Genomic DNA, 24,969 nt, shown 5'->3' on the forward strand with positions numbered 1-24,969 from the left:
GGCTGCCAGTGGTTAGAGACACTGGGGACGGCTTCATAAGGGGAGACAGATAAGAAACGGGGTCCCGCGGGGTGAGACAGATTGAGGTTGGTGCACTAAGGCTTTCTGGGGATGAAAAATCTCTCCTGACTTTTTCTCAATGGCACCGCCATGCAGTAATTTTCTACATGAGGGAGGTAAAATGATAGGAACACAGGGATGGCGAGGGCTTGTTCAACAAGATACTAGACTAAAGAATGGCCAGGTTGCCGGCTCTCCACAAGAGGATCACCTTCCCTGGCAGAAAAGGCAAGCTGATTTCACATTCCACAAGTTTACAGTTCCCCTGATCTTTACTTTTTGAGATGTTTAGCTTGAACTTGATGAGTCATATTTTCCTCCAGTGTATCTTGGATACCCCAGCACTGAATATATTTGTTTCCAAGAGTGAATATGGCACAGTTTGCTAGAGAGAGAAAGCCTCTCGAGGTTGTCTTCTCTAAGAAACCAGGCAAAGGAAGGACTGGGGTTGTAATCAGGATACTTTTGAAGGGGACTACCACACTTGAGTCTGACAGAAATAATTTGTTTTGAATTTCTGGAAATTCAGTATTCCATCCATCTGCAAAGTGACAATCATCTGTTATGAATGGAATTGTATCCCACCCCATTCACACCCCCCCCTGAAATTCATATGTTGAAATTCAACACCCAATACCTTAGAATGTGACTGTGTTTAGAGATAGGGCCTCTAAAGAAGTGATTGAGGCTAAGTGAGATCCTAAGAGGGGCCCTAATCCAAAATGACTGGTATCCTTAAAGAAAAGGAATGAAGGGTCACAAGGGATACCCACACCCAGGAAAGGCCATGTGAGGACACAGCAAGTAGGCAGCCATCTGCAAGGCAAGGATAGAGGCACAGGAGAAACCAAACTTGCCAACACCTTAATCTTGGACTTGCAGCCTCTAGTACCATAAGGAAATATATTTTTGTTCCACGTGTTGTGGAAGCTTTAGCAAACTAATGCACTGTCATCTACTGAGGGTCTACTGTGAGCCCAGCACTGTGCTTTCACTTAACACTTTCAATGCTATGAGAGTTATTTTTACGTTCTTTTTTTTCAGAAGAGAGAGTAGATGCCCGAAGCCATAGCTCTAGTAGGTGGTGAAACTCAAATTCAAAGACATAACTGTTGGCTTTGACATTGTGCACATAACATACCAGCAACCCACGTTTACTAAGTACTAGCCATGAAAGAAGTACTAGGCTATAATGATTGCTAGCCTTTGAGAATCTTAATCTTTTCCCTATGGAACTTATAAATGATAAGAGACAGACTTACAAAGATAAATACATACATACATACTGCATGGATGAGAACATCTGGAATTAATAATGCCATGGCAATGTCACTGTGAATGTAAGCTAGGAAAGCATTCAGAAGATTGTGAAGATAACATAGGGTAATGATCACACAGGGGACAGGGGACAGATTCCGCAGTTTCCTAGTTATATGAACTCAGGGGAGTTCCTTACATTCTTAACTTCAGTGTCCTCATTAATGCTAGGTGGGGCTAAGTAGGATTAATATAGAACATTACCCATCGGGTTGTTGGAGGATTAAATGAGATACCATAAGACACTTTGCATGGTATTTGGTATGCAGTACATCTTGATAAGTACATCATGGTGATTAAAAAAAAAATTCTTCTAATGTGTATGCTACTAAGTACTAACAAAAATAGCCAATCTGTTCGAACATGGTTGAGTTCTTAATAGTTTAAATGAAAATTATTGTTATTAAATTTATTAATATTTTCACTGACCCTTATATGTGGGTTTCTAAATACAATTTAATTTCCAAAATATTTTTTTAACATTTATTCATTTTTGAGAGACAGAAAGAGACAAAGCATGAGCGGGAAAGGGGCAGAGAGAGGGAAACACAGAATCTGAAGCAGGCTCCAGGCTCTGCGCTGTCAGCACAGAGCCCAACGCGGGGCTCGAACTCACGAACTGCTAGAGCATGACCTGAGCTGAAGTCGGACGGAGACTCAACTGACTGAGCCACCCAGGTGCCCCAAGCTTTTTTTTTTTTTTTTTTTTTTTTTTGAGAGAGAGAGAGAGACAGCACGAATGGGGGAAGGGCAGAGAGAGAGAGAGAGAGAGAGAGAGAGAGAGAGAGGGAGACACAGAATTCAAAGCAAGCTCCAGACTCTGAGCTGTCAGCACAAGCCCAACGCGGGGCTTGAACTCACAAAGTGCGAGATCATGACCTGAGCCGAAGTCAGATGCTTAACTGACTGAGCCACTCAGAGGCCCCTTTTTCCAAAGTATTTTTGTCCTCCAGCATGTTTAGCTTGAGTCAGATAGCAACGCACAGCACCAACAACACAACTGGGCAAATGAAAACGTTCACCAGTGTAGGGGGAAGGTCTGACAGAAAGGCAGGACAAAAATTAATAAAATATCTGATAGAAGTCAAAAAGCAAATTAAAAGTGAAGTGTTGTGTGTGTGTGTTGCACGCGCATGCATGCACAGGACACTGTGTGCATGGATGTGAATGTGTTTTCAGAAGCACCTCTGTCCATCTGAGACTAAATCCAGGTATGATTCAAGACATGGAATTGGGGCTGAGGAATTGGCCCCACATCCGTCTCTGCCTCACTTGATAGATTGCTTCTTTACTGCAGGTGATTGCTTTATTCAGCCCTAAGAGTAGAAACTTTTTTTTTAGAATGCTTCATGTGCTTTTATGGCACAAACCAATAAAAATATTTACTGGATCTATAAGTAAAAGTATATAAATTCTTATTTATCTTGCCACATAGAGGAGCCATGAAAAACATGGAAAGTTGAGTCTGTTTTTCTCCAAGAAGGTACCCAACGACATGCTGAGGCAAGAGCAGAGAAATGCTTAGTTTCAGAAGTGACAAAGAGGCTCTACTATACTTTTGGGTGCACAGGATGGGAAATAGTTTCTACTGAATGCATGAATACTGAAATATTTATTCTGATCAGCTCACTGGAAAGTGATGATTGGGTGGTTAGCCACATATATGCCCATGGTGACAGATTACACTCCTAACTCCAATTAGCAAGCCAAGAAGAGTATGGAACAAAGGGAGAGAACATGGGATCAGGCCAGTAACATGAATGGAAAACCCAAACCAAACCATGTCCTGGTCAGTGGCTCACACCATCCTCTTCACCCCCAGTATGGCCCACTGTTGCCCTTAGCTTCTAATTTTAATGCCAGTGTTCAGGTTTTCCTCTCCCTGACTCTCTTCTCATGAGGGAGTGTGGAACTTTGTAACTGGGACCCATCATCCCAGCACACATAAGGCAGGGGCAGGTGGACTTTTACCAAAACTGGAAGTTGAGCTTCCATTTCTCTTTGATCCCCCAACATTATCCTTCTCTATCATTCACAGACCTCCAGGTGCCTTAGGCGTCATGGTTCAGCATTAGTGTTTGTTTATTTCTATGAATTGTTATTAGTGGAAATCCTTTGATAAGCCGTAATTTCAAGCTACAGTAACAAGGGAGGATGATGTTCCTTAGTCTTTAGTGGTTTGTTAATAAAGTGCAGAACCAACCCACCTGGTCCCTATTGCTGGTTTCTAAACCCTGATACATCATCAGGAGCTTATGTCCCAGACAGCCTTGCCTCTTGAAATATCACATCATGGTGATATTTCAGGCAAGCAGGAGAGAGAGCTCACCTGGAATTATAGATCTACCCCCAAATCCTGGCATGTATGCAGTTATCCATTAAATCCATGTTGAGATCATATTTGTGTATGAAGTTGCGTTTTTTTTTTTCTTTGCATTATTCTCGCCAAGAGTTAGGAATTTCTTTTTTTCTAATTTTATTTTTTGAGAGAGAGACAGAGAGACAGAGCATGAGTGAGGGAGGGACAGAGAAAGACACACACACGCAGAACCTGAAGCAGGCTCCAGGCCCTGAGCTGTCAGCACAGAGCCTGATTTGGGGCTCAAACCCACAAATCATGAGATCATGACCTGAACCAAAGTCAGACACTCAACCGACTGAACCACCCAGGTGCCCCAAGAGTTAGGAATCTCTGACAGTCTTTTGCAAATTTGTTTGTGAAATTAACATCTAAGTCTGCTCACTAAATCCAAACCTTTTTTTTTAAGTTTATTTATTTATTGTGTGTGTGTGTGTGTGTGTGTGTGTGTGTGTGAGTGAGAGAGAGAGAGAGAGAGACAGAGACAGACAGACAGACAGAGAGAGAGAGAGCGGGGGAGGGGCAGAGAGAGGGAGAGAGGAAGGGAGAGAGAATCCCAAGCAGGCTCCACACTGTCAGTGCAGAGTCCAACACGTGGCTCGATCCCACCACCAGCAGATCATGACGTGAGCCGAAATCAAGAGTCAGATGCTTAACCGACTGAACCACCCAAACACCTCACTAAATCCAAACCTTTGAAAAAATTATAGCATGCCAAGGCTAATAGCAGAAAAGTTAACAGTGTCAGATGAAGTTATTGTTTATTTTCTAAGATGCCTGGGTTGTTCCAGAGATTAATATAGAGTGGGTACTGGTTAGAGTAGATGGTATTTAAGCTATAAGAAGCTGACATTTGAAGTGTCCTTTTCTTTTAGGTAGAAACAATGTTGATCAAATCTACTTTATTTGATATAGGATCTGTATTATTTCCTAAAGGTTATTATTATTATTATTTCCTAGGTTATCCTCTATATATCTCTTTTGTAATATTGCTTAATTCCAAATTCATCTTTGAGTACTCATCAGGTGGACTTAGGGACTTGGATGAACTGCCAGTGAATGTAGAGTTTATCCTCACTCACACACAATTACAGAGTCCCTGCTATGTGTCCTACAAGCTGCCGGGCACCGTGGAGTGTGGAAGGTGTCAGTGGCTGTGCCTTCCTTCTCTTGGGTAATACTGCAGCAGAGAGGGGCAGCAAGGACTCAGGCAACACTCACAGCGCAGTAAGTTGTGGTTGAGGTGAGCAAGAGGCTATTAAGTTCCAACCAAGTATGTGAATCAGAGAGGCACTATACAGAGGGGATAGGTGGTTCTGGCAGGGCCAAGGGCGAAACGCAGCAATTTGCTGGCTAGAAAGACCATGCTGGATGGGCAGCACTTGCTTTAGGGACTTACCTCCTCCTTAGAGGGATGAAGCAGGCTATCTTGCCACTCAGAGTCACAGGGCCACTGAGCTCAGATTGGAGCCTCAACTCCAGGACCTCTCTGGAGGGGTCAGGGGCCTCTCTATGTGTCTCCTTCTACAAATAGCTCTGGTGATGGTACAAACAAATAGTGCATTAGGTTCACTCAAAATTAGAAGGCTACTTGACTCACATATGTTGCCTGATCTTGGATTTCTGCATACATGTGTGTCTATGTGTGGAGGAGTCACAAGAGTGGTTGGCAGAAAGTCCCACAAGCTCAAATCCACCAGAGGATGTTGTGGCATGGCTTGGAGAGAACTAGTAAAGTAACTTTCCACGAGATTATCAGGTCTTCATCCACTCATTGAATAAATGTTTCGTGAGTTTCTTCCAGGTGCCAGGCACAGCCCACAATAGTAAAAACTATGCTGGACACCTAGGACACAAAAGTAAAGAAGACAGACACAATCCCTACCTTCCTGTATCAGACATTTAACAAGTAATTACATAATGTATTACTGATGTTGCAGGGATGTCATTTTTCACTGCCCCACCTCTCTCAGGGAGCCGTAGCTGGAGCTTCCCACCTAAGTTCAGGTGTGCGGCTCCCCCAGCAGCACTTCTGTAAGTATGTAGGACCCTACCCCATTTTCTTGGCTTTATTGGTATCCTTAGATATTATGTATTTGGGGACTGAACAGAGGTGTTGCTGCCCAGAGAAGTGTCACTCCCATTGAGTGATCAGTGGGTTAGGTGCTGACATTGATGAGCTAAAGTCTTCACCAGTCCCCCATGGGAGGAGTAGCTGGTCAGTCCTCGAGTGCAAACAATGGGAGGTTTCCACTTGAGCAAAGGCAGCACAGTCTATGTGTGGATCCTGATTCAGCTACTAGGTGCTCCTGGGAGCTCAAATGATGCTTCCATGGCGGTCCTTTGCTAGATGCATCTACATCCTAGGCAAGTGCACTGGGATCAGCTGCCAGGCTCCCAGACACTCTCTCCTTCCTCTCTTACCCCATTCTGTGACCTCTGTGAGGTGGTGACATTCTTCCTTCCCCCTTTCTTTTCTCCCCCAGGAGCTCCTTTGGTTCTTTCAAAATAGATCCTGATGGTCCATTGAATCAGAGCCCCACTCCACTGAGAACAAGTTCCTTTTCTTGGAGAACACAGAGGGCTGCTTGACAATCACATTTTCCCCAGAAGAGAAAGGGAAGGGTTTGCTGCTGAGTGAAGCAAAGAAAGGGAAAAACAAAGAAAGTGTTTTTCCATATGAAGAGTCTCTATCTATCACCTGCCACCACAAAAACTGTGACCAGAGCTTTGAAAGAGGACTTCTGGGAGCTCTGACCACAAAGGACAGAGCATGGTTACCGCCCAGGTACAAGGGAGCAGGCTGGTGGACAGTGAGGAGGAGTCAGTCCTGGAATTACAGGCAAGGCAGGCTCCTGGGCTGTGGTCCAAGACTGCAGTGGGAGCTTGGCCAAGCAGGCTCTAAAGGCTGATTAGGCAAGTCCTGAATCAAGCCATTTTCATCAACCTGGGGTCCTGCAGGTCTGTGCCTCCTGGTATTATGCCATCTTCAGGCAAGATGGGAACTCTACTCTGCCCATGCTGTGCTCTGCCTGGAATAGTCCATGTTTCCTAATGCTCCTGGTGAATTTGTATTCCTCCTTCAGTGCCTACCTACATCAACTGATCCTCTTCCACTGTGTGGAGTCCTCCTATATGCTCCCTCCTCTTGTTGCCTCTGAACTTGATGCTTCTAATTTTTCACTAATCATTCTGTTCACTCTTCTTCCTCCCTGCATAGACCATGGGCATCTCAGGAATGGAGTCTTCATCTTTTCTTAGGTTTCAATACAAGCTTTATGACCTTGAGAACCTTTTAATCATAGTAAATAGTTTTAACATTTTAAATTATTCTAAATATACTTTATAAAGCTGAAGTTTCACAATGATTTAAAATTAAGGCAGTGGTACTAAACTAGACATATTTCATCAAACTCTCCCAGGGATTCCTATAGTGCCCTGTATTTCCCCCATCACAGCACTTACCACACTGTATTGTCATTGCCTGTTTGCTTCGTTGTGTCCCCTGACAGACTGTGAGCACAGGGACCACATTGATTTCATAACTGTATCTGTAGCACAGTGCAGCGCCTGTCGTAGGCTTAGGCACCCAATACAGGTGTGTTGAATGAAACTGAACTAAATTCAGAGGTCTCCTAAGGGAGCAGGTAGAGTTGATTTTCAGGGTCTAGTCACCAAAATCCTTTATGTCCACTCCTTCCTTCTTTGAGGCTAATATCAGTATAAAAAAATTGGGGCACCTGGTGGCTCAGTCGGTTAAGCGTCTGACTTTGGCTCAGGTCATGATCTCGTGGTCCGTGGGTTCAAGCCCTGCGTCGGGCTCTGTGCTGACAGCTCAGAGCCTAGAGCCTGTTTCGGATTCTGTGTCTCCCTCTCTCTCTGACCCTCCCCCGTTCATGCTCTGTCTCTCCCTGTCTCAAAAATAAATAAAAACTTTAAAAAATAATAATAACAAGTATAACAGCAACATGCCAACAACAACCATAGTTATAACAGTCACTATTACTTAGTGTTTCTTATTTTCAAGCACTGTGCTAGACTCTTCATGGATGTTATTTCATTTACTCCTCACAGCAACTGCACAACATAGGTTTATTATTATGTCTTCATGGAGGACGCTCAATCTCAGGCTTACTTCAGCTTCTTGCCCATGACCACTTAACAAGTAGGGTCGGGAATAGGATTAGAGCCGATATCTGCTGTGAAGAGGGTTCTAGGCAGCTACCAGATAAATTGAATAAGTAGCTTCAAGAAAAAACAATTACTAGAATCTAAACCACACTTTTTTAGAAACATCACTGTACAACACCCTGATTGAGTCAAACCTTTTTCTTAAAGGATAGCATTGTTAGGTTGATGTCCTATCAGTTGTTGGCAGTGAATTATTTTTTCCCAACATTTTATTATGAAAATTTTCAAACATAGAAAAAGTCAAAAGAATTGCATAGCAAACCCTCATCAATCAGTGGCTTTTCACTTAACTGGGCAACCCTTGTATTCTGCCTTCATCCCCCAAATTTGCTCACCACCCAGAGCCACCCCAGAGCCACTCCATCTCTGAGTAAATCAGTGCTGTACTTATTGAAGGGATAATGTTTACAACAATGGTTCTCAAATGTTAGCAAGCATCAGAATCACCTGGAGGGCTTGTTAAACACAAATAGAGTTTCTGATTCAGAATTTGCATTCATTTTTTAATGTTTATTTATTTTTGAAGGAGAGAGAGACAGAGTGTGAGTGGGGGAGGGGGCAGAGAGAGAGGGAGACACAGAATCTGAAGCAGGCTCCAGTCTCTGAGCTGTCAGCACAGAGCCTGATGCGGGGCTTGAACTCACGAACTGTGAGATCATGACCTGAGCCAAAGTCTATGCTTTACCAACTGAGCCACCCAGGCACCCCCAGAATTTGCATTTCTAACAAGCTCCTAGGTGATGATGTAGCTAGTCTGGAGTCCACACTTTAAGAATTACTGGCTTGGGGAAATTTTCCCTGAAAACCACAAGAGATGTTTCTCTCCAGACTCAGAGATGACATAGCTGTGTCTCTATGGGTTTCCTTAGCCCTTGTCTTTAATTTTTTTTTTAACGTTTTATTATTTATTTTTGAGACAGAGAGAGACAGAGCATGAATGGGGGAGGGGCAGAGAGAGAGGGAGACACAGAATCGGAAGCAGGCTCCAAGCTCTGAGCCATCAGCCCAGAGCCCGACGCGGGGCTCGAACTCACAGACTGTGAGATCGTGACCTGAGCCGAAGTCGGACGCTTAACCAACTGAGCCACCCAGGCTCCCCAGCCCTTGTCTTTTTAAAAAATCTTGTGAACTCTGTAAATTATCTAACATACCAGATTCTCTTTGTAGTGGTTACTGGGATGCTTACAGACAAATTTCTGACTATTCTTACAAATGTCTTGATGCTAGGGCATGCATTTTGTCTAGTAACTTCACTTCTGATCGTGATTTATATTCCTATCCTTAGTTTCCCTTTGATTTGTCTTTCTGGCCTATTTTTATTTTTCCTTATGCTTTGTTGTTGCATAGATTTTTGTAATCCACATTAAACCTTTTTTGGAATAAAGTTTATGTATATACCACTACCACTAGCAACAACAAAACACTTTGATATACCACATTGACTAAACTTTATTAAGAAAGTAGTAAACTTTTCTAACAGAAAAAAATTTTTTAAGAAAAATTACCTCAGAGTGCTCACCTCACTTAGGTACCACAGGCTTGATTTTATATTAAAGACTCAACACATCATCTTCTCTCAATGCTAATTCTATTTCACCTTACCCCCTGCCTTTAAGACCATTGTAATGTACTTGATGCAAGATGGATTAATCTTGTACTCTTACTTTTAAAAAATTTTCTTTAGTAAAGAAACTACAGAAAACATGGTAATATATAAACAAATATTGCACCAACTGACATGAGATATCTGTATGTGTTTAAGAAGAAATACTTGATACCTTTTTTTAAAAAAAAACAACTTATCTTTTATCTTAAATGCCACATACTACAAAAAAATAAAATCACCATTAAAATGACTAATTTCTTTGAAATGCAGTGTTTAAATGTTCAGTGCTGCAAAGGAGACTGTTTAATTCATAAACATAAATAATAAGGGCACCTTAGAAATATGAAAAGCCAGTGTTAAAAAGACAGTCACATAAAAGAAAGTTTCTCTATTTCAAAAGGTAACGGTCACTCTGATGTTTCTTTTACTTTTGGTTCTCACCATGACAAGAAAAATTTGTAGGAACCATGCCTTCTAAGGCTTATGTTGTTGCGTGAAAGAAAACAAAGATCTTTCCTGAGATCAATAGAAAACAGGTATAGCTAAGATTGTTTAACTAGGACTGCTCAAACAGAAATAAAAGAAAAGCCATAAAATTTTTAACTTCTGGTGAAATTTCTGAAAATCTCATGTTAAGAGATGATAAAAGTTTCATTCTCCTATTAAGAGATTCAAAGGGGGCGCCTGGGTGGCTCAGTCGGTTAAGCGTCCGACTTCGGCTCAGGTCACGATCTCGCGGTCCTTGAGTTCGAGCCCCGCGTCGGGCTCTGTGCTGGCAGCTCAGAGCCTGGAGCCTGTTTCAGATTCTGTGTCTCCCTCTCTCTCTGCCCCTCCCCTGTTCATGCTCTGTCTCTCTCTGTCTCAAAAATAAATAAACGTTAAAAAAAAAATTAAAAAAAAAAGAGAGATTCAAAGTTATAGGTCTACTCGAGTCTAGAAAACCAAAGTGAATTAAGCAATAATTGAGGATAATTAAATATTAGTAAGAAAAGGGACATATTTTGTACCTAGGAGCTAGTATTTCTTTAAACTTTCCTCTCTTTTTCAATACAGTGATTTTTGGCTACCAATTTTCCTTGCTTTTATGCACTTAATAAAGACAAGTACATAAGATGCCCTTTGACTTACTATGTAATGGGAAGCTTTGGCCCTCTTTAGGTGAAGCTTAGGTATTCATGTGTACCAAGATTCTGGGAGGAAACAGCTGCCAACATGTACATAACAGATTTTGAATGTACGTAGGATCACCTGGAGAGTTTGCCAAGGTACAGAACCCATGTTAAACTACAGAGGAGTTAGAAGAAAGCTATGGACCCTCCTCCGCAAATCACAAATAATCACATTCAAACCAGTTGCACACATGCTTCAGGGACCTACTTACTGCTTTAATGTATATACTTAAAAACTCTAGAAGATAAAGTGACTGTAAATATTACAGTGATTTATATCACTGCAGAGAAGGAAATCATTGCTATAGGATGAGATAGGAATGAATGAATGGGACTGAACTTGTAAAGAAGTTGAGGTTTGAATTTCTGTTGGCACAGAGTAAAAAAGAAGTCAAACCTAATGGGGGAGTAGGGGTAGAATAATCTGAAATGTGGAGGGAAAGATGAGAATAAGGATGATGAAATGCCCAACCTGATGCTTACATACAAGGCTAGAAGATTGTAACACTGGATGGGCAGTGTTTATGAAGAGCCTTGAATGCTGAGCTAAGGAATTTCACTTCATTCAGCAGGCCACATTGAACACTTACAGGTATTTGAAGAGGGAGTTACATGATAAAAATGGTGTAGGCTGAGTTAAAGGGATAAAGCCTATGTTTTAATACATAAACATGTTAAAATGTTTATATTTTAATCTGAGATAAGATAGGACCTTACAATTCTTTTAAAAATATTTCTTGACAATTCTTAGGCATTTATATTCGTTCTTCTGTTCCCGCATATAAACTGAGCCTATCAGCTGCAGTGTTTGATCATCTCATTATTGTTTGTCTGGCCCCAAGAACAGGACTCAGATCTTCACATCACTGCCACACAGGCTACCAGCTGGCTCACAGACTTTGTGGCTTCTGGTGGTGTTTTTGCAGACAAGTGAGTGGGTGTTACCTGCCAGTGTGCTAGGCCGGCACCTTCTCTGTGGGCCACACACTGTTGGGGCTTTGTAGCCCTCTTTCCTTTGAACTCTGCATCTTTCCCCACATGGTTCACGTGTTGTGGGTTCCCAAATATCCCAGCCTCCCTGTTTAGAAGTTGATTTAGGAAAGTAACACTATTCTGTACTAATAAGAAATTGTGTCCTCTTCCCCCCACCCCCCCACCCCCCCCACCCCTGAACAAAAACAGAAATTCGTTAAAGTGTCACTCTTCACCGCTGGAAATGTGACTATATACTATGGAAACAACTAGTTACTTCTAGTACTGTTAGTCCCTGTAAAGCCTGAGTGCATCGGTGTGTGTTTTAAGCATTTCTCACCTGTGTCCCAAATGTCAGAGAAACCTTCCCAAATTTCTGACAGAAAGGATCCCATCTAGATAGAAGGACCCCTCATCTTCCTACTCTATATCCAACATCTCCCCTGTTTGCTGCTTCCCTTACTCTACACTTACCTTGCCTGGTCAAGGGTAGTATCAGCCCCATGAATGCTCTGCTGACCAGTTGGAAGCTAAAGTCATTTGCCTGAAGTCTTCTTCTGCTCCTTCAGAAGATTAGTTATTGTTTCCAGGATGGTCTTGTGAGTATTGAGCTTACTCTGTGTTCCCTCTAATCAAAACAAAGCTAACGACTGAGGCTATTCCTAAGGCAGCTGTGAGTTCATATGTCTGAAACGAGTCATATGTCTGAAACATGGTCCCCTCAAGGGGATCAAGGCTGTTCATCATGAAAACTGGACTGATAGCTATCTGGATCTAAATCCCAAACACTACCCTGGTACATCCAAATTAGCTTGCATAGAACAGGGATGGGGGACCCTCTTGGCTTGATATCAGCCCATTTTTTAGAGGCAGTGTAGTGGTTAGGAGCCAGTCTCTAGAACCAGATGCCCCGGGTTCAAATCTGCCTCTGCCAATCACAACTGTGTGAATTTGAACAGATTGCCTATCATCTGTAACATGGGATTAAAAATATTCTTTCCTTCTTAGGATCCTTGTGAGGAGCAAATGAGTTAATATGCATAAGGTGCTAGAACAGTGCCTGGAATGTAGTAAGAGCTATAAAAGTGTGGCAATATAAGAGCTTTGCAATCCGTTCCACATCACCACAGCTCAGTCTCCTGTCTTCATTAATCCCAGGATCCTAAAGCCCCCACCTTCTGCTCTTGTCCATAGGGGGCAGTGAGTGAGTGGGCTGGATTGGCAACAAGTCATTTTTCCTTTGAAATGCTTGGGCTGGACCACCACCCACTTTGTTGTTTCTTCCCATTTTCTGAGCATCACAAAATGTAATATTCATGTGTCAGGGGATCCAGGATTGTATTTTAACATTTTACAGCCTCTTTGTAAAGCTACCTTTTCAATTTTAGAGGAGGCAGTTTTATGAGTCCCTTTGATAACCACTTAACTATTAAGACCCAAACAAAGAAGAGGAATGGTCAAAGGATATCAGGTACTCCCAGCCAGCTAGAGTCCCACTTCTTGAACATTATTCAAATTAGCTCCAGGACTCATAATTCTGTGTTTTCATTTATTGCTGCAGTAAAGTAAATGGTTCTTTTATCCAAATGTTATTTCCTGGCTATTAATTCAGTAGTTATTTTGGATTGTAGCACTCCTCTTTGATTTAGGGATATGGTGCCTTATAAATATTTAAAAGTTGAAGACTGACACTTGGAGAAATTGACTTTGATTTGTTTTGTTAATATCCCGTGTCTACAGTAATTATAGGTTTGGAAGATGTGGTCCCGTTCTCAACTTATCAAAAGACATGCAGAGCTTGTATTTCTATAACAAGGAAATTTGGCAACCGAAGGCTCTTCCCAAATCTTTTGCAAACTAGATCTCCATGCACACCTGCTCAGGACACACACTACTTTTAATTCTTCATGATTTCCTCCAGAAGCTGCTCTTGAAGCCAGGAATGTGGATGAAAACGATCTATACTAATCAAAATAGCTGCAACTGGTCATTTCTGAAAGGCTTGGGACTTTCTCTGCATCTACAAGTGCCAGCAAGGGTTTACGACAGGGCTCAGGGTGATCTATAGACTGGTATGATTTAACTGTGGATCAATCAACCTATTAGGGGAAAAAAGACAAGGTCAATAAGTATGGGTCTTGGTGAACCAGAGGTCACCCTACATTTTTCAACCTAATGTTCTTATTTCCTTTCCATTAACATTTCATAATGAAAAAATGCCTATATTCTTTAATTTTTAAGATAATTAAGTGAATTTAGTGCCTTTGAAGTGTAGAGGATTTATGATGGCGTCAGGGAATACACTATTAATAATCTACAAGACAGAGGCCACCTGGAGAGCAGCACAGGCTCCATTGCCATTTATGCTCCTCAGCAACCAACTGCAAGGGGGGAGGGGGGGGATGGTTAGACTTCCTTTGCCAACTCAGAACCAGACTCTTCCCCTGGGAGCAGAAAAACTTGTGTCTTTTGGGACAAGGCTTCGACCCTCTTGGGAAGTGGTTTTCCAGTTGTATTAGGGTTTGAACTTGAACAAACTACAACAAGCACAGATACTCTAAGTACATAGACATCCATGAAACATGTGGTGGAAGCAGAGCGTCCTTCTTGCGTTTGCCTCAGGGAAAGAAACAGGGCAGCCACCTCTAAGATTGTTACAGCCTAAAAGGCAAGGTCAGGATTGACACAGGGGTACAGAATAAGAGAAAGGTGTGCATGGTTGCCGCCAGGCCCATGCACAGAGAAACAAAGGTTTCTAAAAACCAGAGGTTAGCCTACTTCTGAGTTCTCCAGGCTGATCATTTAAGGCATCATTTAATAAACATAATTTCAATAATTTTTGGACAATGGTAGAATAAACTCATTTTCTTCTGTTCCTTCCTCGGGCCCCACTAAAAAACAATAAAGGGATTTTTTTAAGGCATAGATTCTCAAAAGCAAAGAAATTAGGAGAGGGCTGGACAGTACCAAAATTTCGAAAGCTAGAAAACAGATGGATGAGTATTAAGTAATTTAGCAAACCCAAGAAAGCCAAAATAAACCAGCAATGGGAAAAGCTGAGAAGCAAACCAATTTATACACAGAGCCCCTCTTAGATAGCTCCACAACTGGCTAATTAAGTACCTTTGGAAGTGGGGATGAAGGTGGGGCTATGTACAGGAAAACAGGGAATCTAAGAAGCAGTGACATCTCCAGATCCTTTGCCTCACACCTCCACTTCATAAACACTGGGAGCTGTGTTGGCTTAAGATGGTATAATAGCTGCTCTTGGGGTTCGGAAGACACCAGCATGGAGCTTGAGGGTAGGAGTGCATGCTGAAGACACTGTTGAATGAAAAGCTAGGAACCCATGCTGAGGCTCTTCCCCCAACCCCCTTCCCAGCCAGGCTCCACCCACAAGATTCTTCTCTGGGGAATCTGAGTAGCTAAAGAGCAAAGCTCTAAAGGTACCCGCATTTGGTGGCTTTCCCAAGGAAACAGGTCAGTTAGACTCCCCCTCCAGAGAAGGCAGCAGAAGCTCTAACAGGAGCTATAGAGCCTGACTTGTAAACTGAAATTCAAAGATGACCACATAGCTAAGGAAAACCTCTAACACTCTAAAGCCTCTAATATATGAAAATGATTGCTCAAAAGATAAGCTGATTGAGACAGAGACTAAACCATCAGCAAATAAATGGATAAAGAAAATGCATTACAGTTGAACCTTGAATAACATGGGGGTTAGGGGCACCGACCCCCGTGCAGTCAAAATAACGCATGAAACTTTTGACTTCCCAAAAACATAACTGCTAATAGCCTATTGTTGACCATAAAGAGTCGGTTAAACATACTTTGTATATTGTATTTATTAGGTACTGTATTCTTACAATTTTGTTAAGAAAATCATAAGAAAGGGGCATCCGACTCTTGATCTTGGCTCAGATCATACCTGTATCAGGCTCTGTGCTGACAGCGTGGAGCCTACTTGGGATTCTTTCTAGCCTTCTCTCTCTGTCCTTCCCCTGTTTGCACACACACTCTCTCTAAAAATAAATAGACTAAAAAATAATAATTTTTTTAAAGAGGATCAGAGAAAGAGAAAATACATTTACAGTACTATGCCTTACTTATTGAAAAAAGACACATACAGGGGTGCCTGGATGGCTCAGTCAGTTAAGCGTCCGGCTTTGGCTCAGGTCATGATCTCATGATTCATGGGTTCGAGCCCCATGTCAGGCTCTGCGCTGACAGCTCGGAGCCTGGAGCCTGCTTCAGATTCTGTGTCTCCCTCTCTCTCTGCCCCTCCCTAACTCGCACTCTGTGTGTGTGTGTGTCTCTCTCTCAAAAATAAATAAACATTTTAAAATATTTTTTTTTAAAAAGACACATATAAATGGATTCATGCAGCTCAAACCCATGTTGTTCAAGGGTCAGCTGCATACACATACTGTGGAATATTAGCCGTAAAAAAGAAGGAAATGCTGTCATATGGTACAGCATGAATGAACTTTGAAGAAATTATGCTTAAGTGAAATAAGCCAATCACTGAAAGACAAATGCTACATGATCCCACTTATATGAGGTATCTATAGTAATCAAACTCATAGAAACAGAAAATAAAATGGTGACTGCCAGAGGCCTGAGAGGAGAGAAGATGGGGAGTTGTTTACTGGGTGCAGAGTTTCAATCACACAAGATGAAAAAGTTCTAGATGCCTATCGTACAACCATGTGCATATAGATAATACTGTACTGTATTTATTATTGTTCTTCTGTGTTGTGGGGAATAACCAGTGTTTAGATTTTAATCTAGAAATGTAAGCTGTTATGGAGGAGCATGCAGTTGGGAAGGAAGTTCCAGAATGTTTAGAATGTCCAGAGTTGGATTTCATTGCTCAGCCAAAATAATCCCAGGGTACAGATTACCCCTTGCATAATTTATACCCAGCAATTAGACTAGAAATATGAATCCAGAATGTCTCTGATAACCTGAAAAGGTGGAAATGATTACCAAGAGTGGCCCAAAGGATATGGTTAAACTCAATGAAATCAGCATGAAAATGATCCCCAAGGATTTTTTCTTCCCTTTAAGTTTGTGTGGGGCAACTGATTGACAGCTGCCTAATGTGAGTGTTTTGAAAACCCTGAATATGTATGACCAGTATTGTAATTAACGTTGTGATGTTGATATAGAATGAAACTAAATGATATTGTAAATTTATTCTTTTGATGAAACATATGCTTGTGCTGATCCTCCAAACAATTATATTTTATTAAGAGAAAATTTTGTGCCAGAGATGTGATGTCTGATCCTTTTCATCCTTCTGAATATACAGAACACATGGTAACAAAGCGCATGTGCACAGCTACAGGATATTAGGATACAAGAAACAAGGATATAAGAATACAAGAAACAAGGCAAAGCAGTGTATTCCCATGTCCTCCTCTGAATAGCAGCAATTAAAATTCACAGCTGCTGGCTGCCCAGATGTTTCTTGCATTTAGTGCTTTGTAATATGCATCAGTATATATTGTATGGCTGCAGTTTCAGTAAACTAGACAGCTTTATATTCTAAATTCTGCAGACTAGATCCAGTGTGTATATTTTTTCTTCAGATTAGCTTCCTTCCCCCCTCCCACCCTCTTCATTTGCTTGGGGCATTTGCAGTTCAGAAACAAAAGACATTTCCAGCTCAGGGTTTAGCTGTATCAGAGTGTAAGTGTAGGTCAGGTCTGATTTATGTCGCATGTCTGATAAGCAGGAAAGGAGAGCAAGATGAGGGTTTTGGAAAAGCTGGTGAACTTGGCTTGACTTATGTCTTCTGTTTTGTAGGCAGCCAACATCCCTCTGGTGTCAGAACTTGCCATCGATGACATACATTTTGATGACTTTTCTCTTGATGTTGACGCCATGATCACAGCTGCCCTGCGGATGTTCATGGAGCTGGGGATGGTACAGAAATTTAAAATTGACTATGAGGTAAGATATTCCATGTTGCGTTGACCCCAGGAGTGTACATGGGACAGCATGGTAGCCAGGTTTCCCAAATTGAGTGTGATAATACTCAGCCTGCACACCTCATGGGATTGCCATGAGAATCATGGGAGCTTTGTGGGAGGACTTTGGTTGTTGAAGATCACTCAGACAGAAGGCATCGTTTTGATGACAGCCCACTGGAGACACATACAACTGCCTGATACAACCTCTCCCTTCCCATTTCAGACACTATGTAGGTGGCTCTTGACAGTGAGGAAAAATTATCGAATGGTTCTGTACCACAACTGGAGACACGCCTTCAATGTGTGCCAGCTGATGTTTGCAATGTTAACAGTAAGTGTGTTCAGTGGTGGTGGAAGGTCATCTGTCATTTGTATGGACCTACAGCCTTCTCCTTCATATTTCAGTTTCTCTGACAAATTGCCACATGATTTATTTTACACTAGAACTTACCTGCCCTGGTTATGGGAGTATATATTTCACAACAATTTCTGAACTTTAAAACTGTAAAATCACTGACACCTTGAAGCAGGTGTAGTCTTGGAATGATTGCTTGAGTCTCTTTTCAATGTTTTATCTCGGGAAACTGGTTCTTTTTACAAAAGAAATGCTTGGATTTTCAAAGTAATCTTTCTGCAGAGGATATGGGTATGAGTAACAGAACAAAGAGATCACTAGGTAAGACTCTCTAGGCTGGTGGAAAGCCATAGTAGGGGTGTGTGAGCATTACCCACAGGCACATGGAAGTCCTGAGAGAATGCCAGGGAAGATGGCAAAACATAAGTATTTACATGTAAACATATATGTTTACTTTCAAGCTGCTGACTCTATATGTGTATGTGTATTAACATATTTACCATATAAAATAGAACACAAGTTTCAGATTATTATAACATAAATTTAAGTAGCTTCCATCTTTGTAACCACACTAAAATTGAAATCCAAGATAGGGAACTCCAAATGACATACATTTTCCTTTGGCCAGATGAATAAGGACCGTCTGCACCTTCCTTATGAAGTGCTCTGCCCCGTTCTCTGCCTGTTAAAATTTTACTCATCCGCTAAGGCATTGATCTAATGCCAGTTTTTCCCCAAAGTCTTCCCCTTTCTCCCCAAACATCAATAATTACTTCTGTCTCTGTACTTTGTCTAGTACAACATGTCTTTCTGCTGTGTGTTTTAAGTCACAGATCTCTCATTCTCATGCTATAGAATCAGCAGCTTGAAACTAAAGAGACAATTTCTTATTCTTTCAACATTTACTTGCTTGCCCAACATTTGTTTATTGAGGGCCTCACCAGCATTTTGCATGCAATCATGCACTTGGAACGTTTTCAACAGATGTGTGTTAGATCAACTTGAACTCAAGTGTGCATATAGCATGAAAAGATGGGACCAAAAAGTCTTCACTTTTATACTTGAGAACTTGTTTTGGGGTCCTCAATTGCTTAAGGACTAGCAGATTGGCCTAGAAAAACTGGACTGGCCCTGTTCTTCTGTAATGTACCCCATTAAAGCAGTTGGTCAGTCAAATGAGGGAGGAAGATGCTTTGAACTATTAGCCTTAATTGCTTGAGGACCAATGTTGCTTTAAGAAAAATAAATTAACCACTTTCATCTTGCTTTTCCGTATCAGATCTCAGTAGACAAAGAATAATTTTCTGTGTGCAGAGTTTATGTGTCTAGCTCACAGAAGACATTCAATAAAGAAATTAACCTGTTATTTTGGAGAACCTCTGGATTTATGGTGGATTGCCAAAAATAAGTAAGCAGGAGCCTTGTTCAATGAAGGAAAAAAGGAATGGCCTTGATACTGTGAGTTAGAGATGTCAAAGATAGAAACAGACTTCTATGACAAGCCTTAAAATAGTTGGGATGGGGGAAGTTAGCAAGAGCAATGGCGTCGAGGAGGACACTTAGGAGTAGAAGGAAATACATACAAGTTTTCTTCAGTAAATGTTTCCAAAATACAGACAATCTGGATCCTTTTCAACAACTTGAAGAAAGCAGAACTCTCAAACTCTGTCTCTACAATGGGGGTATTCATACTTCCAGAATATTCCAAGGGTATAGTTATTTTTGCAAGCCTGCTCAGCAACCTTGAAGAGTAGCACTGTGTGAGAGGTTTTCAGTTTTGTTTTTGTATTAATGCTAGCTCAAAAAGAGGAGCATTCTCTGTTAACGTTCCCATCCTGACTTTGAAAAGACTACATTGGTGAATGTTAGTTTTTCTCCCTCACGTTGAATTGAGAAGCCACATCTGGAAAAGATATTATTTCCTGCTCATTAAATTTTGCTGAACTTGACTAAGGGTTACAATAGGTTGAAAATGTCAACTTCTGTCCCTAACACAAGCCGTCTCTTCAACTTGACCATGGGCAGGCTGGTTAATGAGAATTTTTTAACTAAGAAAATAATTATCGAGATGAAAAAAAGATTACTTGGTCAGTGACGAAAAGGGTGAATTTAATTTACTCATCAATTCTAATTTCTGGAATACAACCTCAGCCTATGGCAAAATGATAACCTCCTCACACTCCTGAAGACCGTTAGGAGCTTTCGCTGTTTTGTTCTCATCAGTGATTGTATTTGCATTTGAGTTATCTCATATTGCATTTCCATGTGTTGAGTTAGAAACAAGATATTCTCTTAATATAAAAAAAAAAAAAAAAAAAATCACCACGCACCCACCACTGGATTTGGCCTGAGTCCCAAAGCCGGAAGAGCATGGCGCACATATACTAAGTTTTCCTCTAGATGGCACTCCAAGGCAAAGTTTCCCAGCCAGTTGCCAGGAAAGAAGAGGGAAAAAACCTTCCCAACCTTCCCTCAAAGTATTTCTTTTCTTCTAGGACAAGAGATAATAAGGCACACACTGCAGCACTCTTTTCTTTAAAGAGGCACCAACAGAACCAGTGTGTCCAAAAAGAGCCCCTCCTATCAGGGTGAGCTGTATTCTGACTGCCTTGCCCACCCAGCTGTTAGCAGGAATAATACATGCGACCTTATATCTGTGGGCTTGTGTGTATTTTTCCAAGCCCATTGTCTCTGAGAGTGGGAAGATGCATAGTCCTGTATCATTGCTGAGCAAATTATGACACCATGTACAACAGGACAAGCAAATTGTAAATATACGCAGCAGCTTCCAAACCTTTAACCCTGAAGTCATTTTGAATATGAAAAATAAACTTACTGACTCAGAATTACATTTTGCAAAAGTATTCAACCGCATGTCTAGGTAACGAATAGGTTTTGTTCCTTTGGCAGGGGAGAAAAAAAAGAATGGACCACTTTGAAGAATAGGCGATTTGATGTAAAAGGGTGGAAATTTAGCTCACTGGGAACCCTACTAATGATTTCCTAATTTATTCCATGCCTCTGGCCTGAAATTCCAAATTTTGAAATGAAAGCTTCAATATTATTCTTTGCTTCTAAAGAGATGTTTATATAGTTAAAATTTACCAAATATTTTGGATTCCTTGAATAAATACAGCATGTAGTGCCAGCTACTATTTGTGGTTAAAACAAGGAATAAAAACCTGCAGATCAAGAATAATTATACAAATTCTCTTTGTTTATGGAAGCTTGTAGAATAAATATTCCATTAAGCACATACATAATGAAAGATGAGAATGCATTTCTTATATTAACATGCAGACCAGATAAAGAAAATGGCTGTGCTTTTGTTTGTATTCTGTAAAATAAAAGGTATGTGGTGGTGCTAAGGTTGCAGAGACATTTTTTGGTTTTATAAATGATGTATGAGTTCTGACAGATTCTCCAGGGGCGGGGGGAGAAAAAGGTTTCCTTAAGAGTCAGTGTTCTTTACTATCCCATAAATGTACTCATTAGCACTTTGGGCCATGCCCTGCATCCTGTAGGGCTCAATAGAGATTCATTTGAATGAGTGGATTTAGTTGAGAGTGATATTATTCATGTTGCTTAGTGTCCAGTTTTTTAAAAAACTATAAAACGATGAACAACTATCACTGTTAGAAATCTTGTTTTTCCTTCATATCACACTAAGGTTCAGCTAGGGTTCATATAGAATATTATGATCCTGCAGAATTCACTGGATATGAAAAGAGAAGAGCACATCTTCACATTAAAATTTATGGTGCTGCTGGCAGTGTGGCGCTGGTGGGGGATTGCAGTTAAACACTAATAATAACCAAGTATCACAGCAAACACATTGACACCCCCTGACATTTACTGGGGGCTTCTTAAATCTTAAATGTGGAGGTAGCGTGTTTAAGTCCATATTTGTGTTGTCAACAAGGTTATTTTCAGAGATAAGCCAAGGCATTTTATTGATCATTCAAACTAGAAAGCAGAAGGGACGTTTAGGGAGAAAAATCCATCCTATTCACCAGCTTGAGGATAATGTGCTGTCTGCTGTCTGCCATTTTCAGAGAAGTCCTTGATTTTTGAGATAGAAAATTTATTCTGGAAGGAGATCTGAGAAGCACAATTAGAACTCTCCTCCCCACCACCCCACCACCCCCAACCTCCCAAGAAGGACAGAACCAATTAAATTTTTTTAGAACCAATTTAATTTTTGAATAAAATTGTTTTCACTAAGTAACCAGAATCCCAATCTCAACAGGAATCTAATTTCTTTGTAGATCGTAACATTGTGGGGTGCAAAGACCTGTTTTGTTCTGTAACTGTGTATAATAAAGTGACAAACAATAATCATGTTTATAATTATCAAACATCATTGTATTTCCTTTTCAATGTAAGTAGCAACTACTCTACCTACCTTAAAATAAATGGTAGCATTATCATAATAATGCAATAAAATCTGCATGTTAGAAAAGCCAGTTCTTTAATCTTCATGTAGGTATGTCTTGACTTCCAGTGTAACTTTAAAAGATGGTAAATATTTAATTTAAGAAAAGAGTGATTTTCAATGTATTTGCAGATTATCAGTACTGGGCACTACAAATTAACTATGGAGCTAATCAATTTGAATACTGTTTAAATTACATTTATGACTCCTGCTTTTTAATCATTTAAGAACATTTCTATTTTTATTCTCTCTGGCCACCTCTGAGAGCCCCAATTAGGCACTCCATGCTTCTAGTTGACATTCCCTTTATCCACATTTATTTTATAAAAGGGAAAAGGCAAAGCCACACATAATTAAGAACCTGTGTGCTAATAACCAAACATACAATTGGGCAGAAGGATAATCCAATCCATTTCCTCACACAGGAGAGTAACCTCCATAACTCACTTTAAGCGCTGCCATTCATGAGTTATGGGTCATTCCCTTTCTAGTGAAAATAAATTCTCCCGCACCATCAGCCAGAGCTGGGTATTTTTCTTAGGACATGTAAATTGTAAAAGTGTATGAACATAATCACGTCCGGCGTTTCGGTGAACATATAAGCTCTTGCTTATGGACACAGGCTGGTAAGGAAATGAATGTGGTTTCAGGGTTGAGGCTGCCTAGTTACAATATAGGATTTTTTATTAAAGGGAATTTATTCTTGAGATTTTTACGGTGTTGGTAAACTGCTTAATCTGTCGCTTTGTGTTTTATGACACCAGCCGCGTCCTCCAGGTCAGGGAGACCCAGCAGCAGAGCCAGGATCGTTTATCACAGCCTCCATTTTCCACGGTTTATAACTTAGTGATGGCACTTTCTTGGGGCTGAAAACTGGCACTTCAGGGTGTCAAGTTGGGAGCTTTAAAAAGTTTTAATTCTTCATGAGTCCCGTGTTCAATTTTGGCTCAGTGATGGCTAATACAAATTTGGGTAATCTTTGAAGAGCCACCATATTCTTGAAATTCATCAGCCTGGCCTCGTACTCGGAGAGGTCTATCTCTGCACAATTAATGTTTGCCAAGTAATCGGCCTCATTTTCTGTACTCACAAACCACATGTTGTATTATATTCAGTTCAGTAGTAATTTATCATAAACTATAAACTATCTTCCCAAACAGGAACAAAAAAAATCTCTGCCCTCAAAATATTGCAAAGCACATATATTTTTAGTGTTGAAAGCTAAGTCCTTAAGAATCAAATATGCTTTTTCTTGTTTCTTCTTGAAATACAATGTGTGCTGCATGCATGCAGATATATTTCTTATATTATCTAAATTGAAGTAGAAACTGGGTTTTTTTTTCAAGCCTTGTTAAGATACCTACCTGAAAATTCCCATAATTATACCATTTGTATATCTTTTTACACATTTTATCAAAGTATGAGAGCAGAGGTGTTTGGCCAGTTTTTGACTACATCAGATCTTCTTGAGAATGAAACAAAGTGTGTTGACACATGCTGGAGGTTTGCTTTAAAAGACTCTAGCACACAAACCAACAAAACAATACATGTGAACAGAGAGGTGAAACAAGACCAGCAAACCATGGATCCTGTTGAAGTTAGATAATGAATATGTGGGGGGTCATTATAGTATTCTAGTCTGTGTATGCTTTTAACTTGCCAAAATAAATTATTTAAATTATGGTGGTAAGTAGATTAAAAATTAAGTCTTGGAAGTGGTTAAAAAATAACCCAATAAAATTTATTAAAATCAACCCAGTTTTTTTTCATGCACCAAGCGTTTTTCTCAACACACGTAATTACACCAGACAGACCACTAAGTTTTGCCTTTCTCAGACTTCCATGAGCAAACATTTGCCACATTATTTTAGGTTAAGAGTCACAGTATGTCCAAAACATGACTTAGGTTTTACAGTTTGATGAAAAGTGCCTTCAGAGGCTTCTGCTTGTAACAGAAAGTATTTAACAGAAAGTATTTAAATATAGACTGTAAGGTTTTCCCAACTCTTAGCTTGGTAAGGGAAGGGTCATTGTAGACTTAATCAGTATTTGGCTGCATTCATCTTGAGGAAAAAGAGAAGCAAATTTGATCAAACTACCCCACTCCCATGGACAATTAGACAAACTACAACTGGTTTGTGTAACATTACATGCTTTGGTTAAAGAGACACATAAACATAGTGCTGGATGTTGGTCCCCTAACAGCTGGAAAGGTTCTGGTCTCTGGACCTCAAAAATAGGACTGAAGTGCCTCTTTTTCAGCTCAGCACACTGTAAATATTATGGTAAATATTACTGTAAATAGCAGAGGGGTATAACCATTAAATCTAGATGCTCTGGTTTGTGAAGTAGTGTTTTTTCCCTAGTAGAGGATTGTGGCTATTAACACCTGTTCTCTCCCTGGTTGACAAAGGTAGGATTCTTTTTTTTTTTTTAATTTTTTTTTTTACGTTTATATATTTTTGAGAGAGACAGAGTGCAAGCGGGGGAGGGGCAGAGAGAGAGGGAGACACAGAATCTGAAACAG

The 24,969-nt window shown here is 40.5% G+C and overlaps 1 protein-coding gene across 3 annotated transcripts in view; it reads left to right on the plus strand.

Annotated features, from left to right (window-relative positions):
• The window catches only part of PDE11A (phosphodiesterase 11A), a 413,214-nt gene that overhangs the window by 305,483 nt on the left and 82,762 nt on the right, over positions 1–24,969 (plus strand). For all 3 annotated transcript variants that reach the window (XM_060621932.3, XM_060621931.3, XM_060621933.3), the window contains exons 11-12: positions 17,486–17,632; positions 17,876–17,983. In XM_060621932.3, coding sequence (XP_060477915.1) covers positions 17,486–17,632; positions 17,876–17,983 — 255 coding nt within the window. The remainder of the gene's footprint in view (positions 1–17,485; positions 17,633–17,875; positions 17,984–24,969) is intronic.

Source organism: Panthera onca, chromosome C1 (genome assembly GCF_046562875.1).
Source record: "Panthera onca isolate mPanOnc1 chromosome C1, mPanOnc1 haplotype 2, whole genome shotgun sequence".
NCBI lineage: Eukaryota > Metazoa > Chordata > Mammalia > Carnivora > Felidae > Panthera > Panthera onca.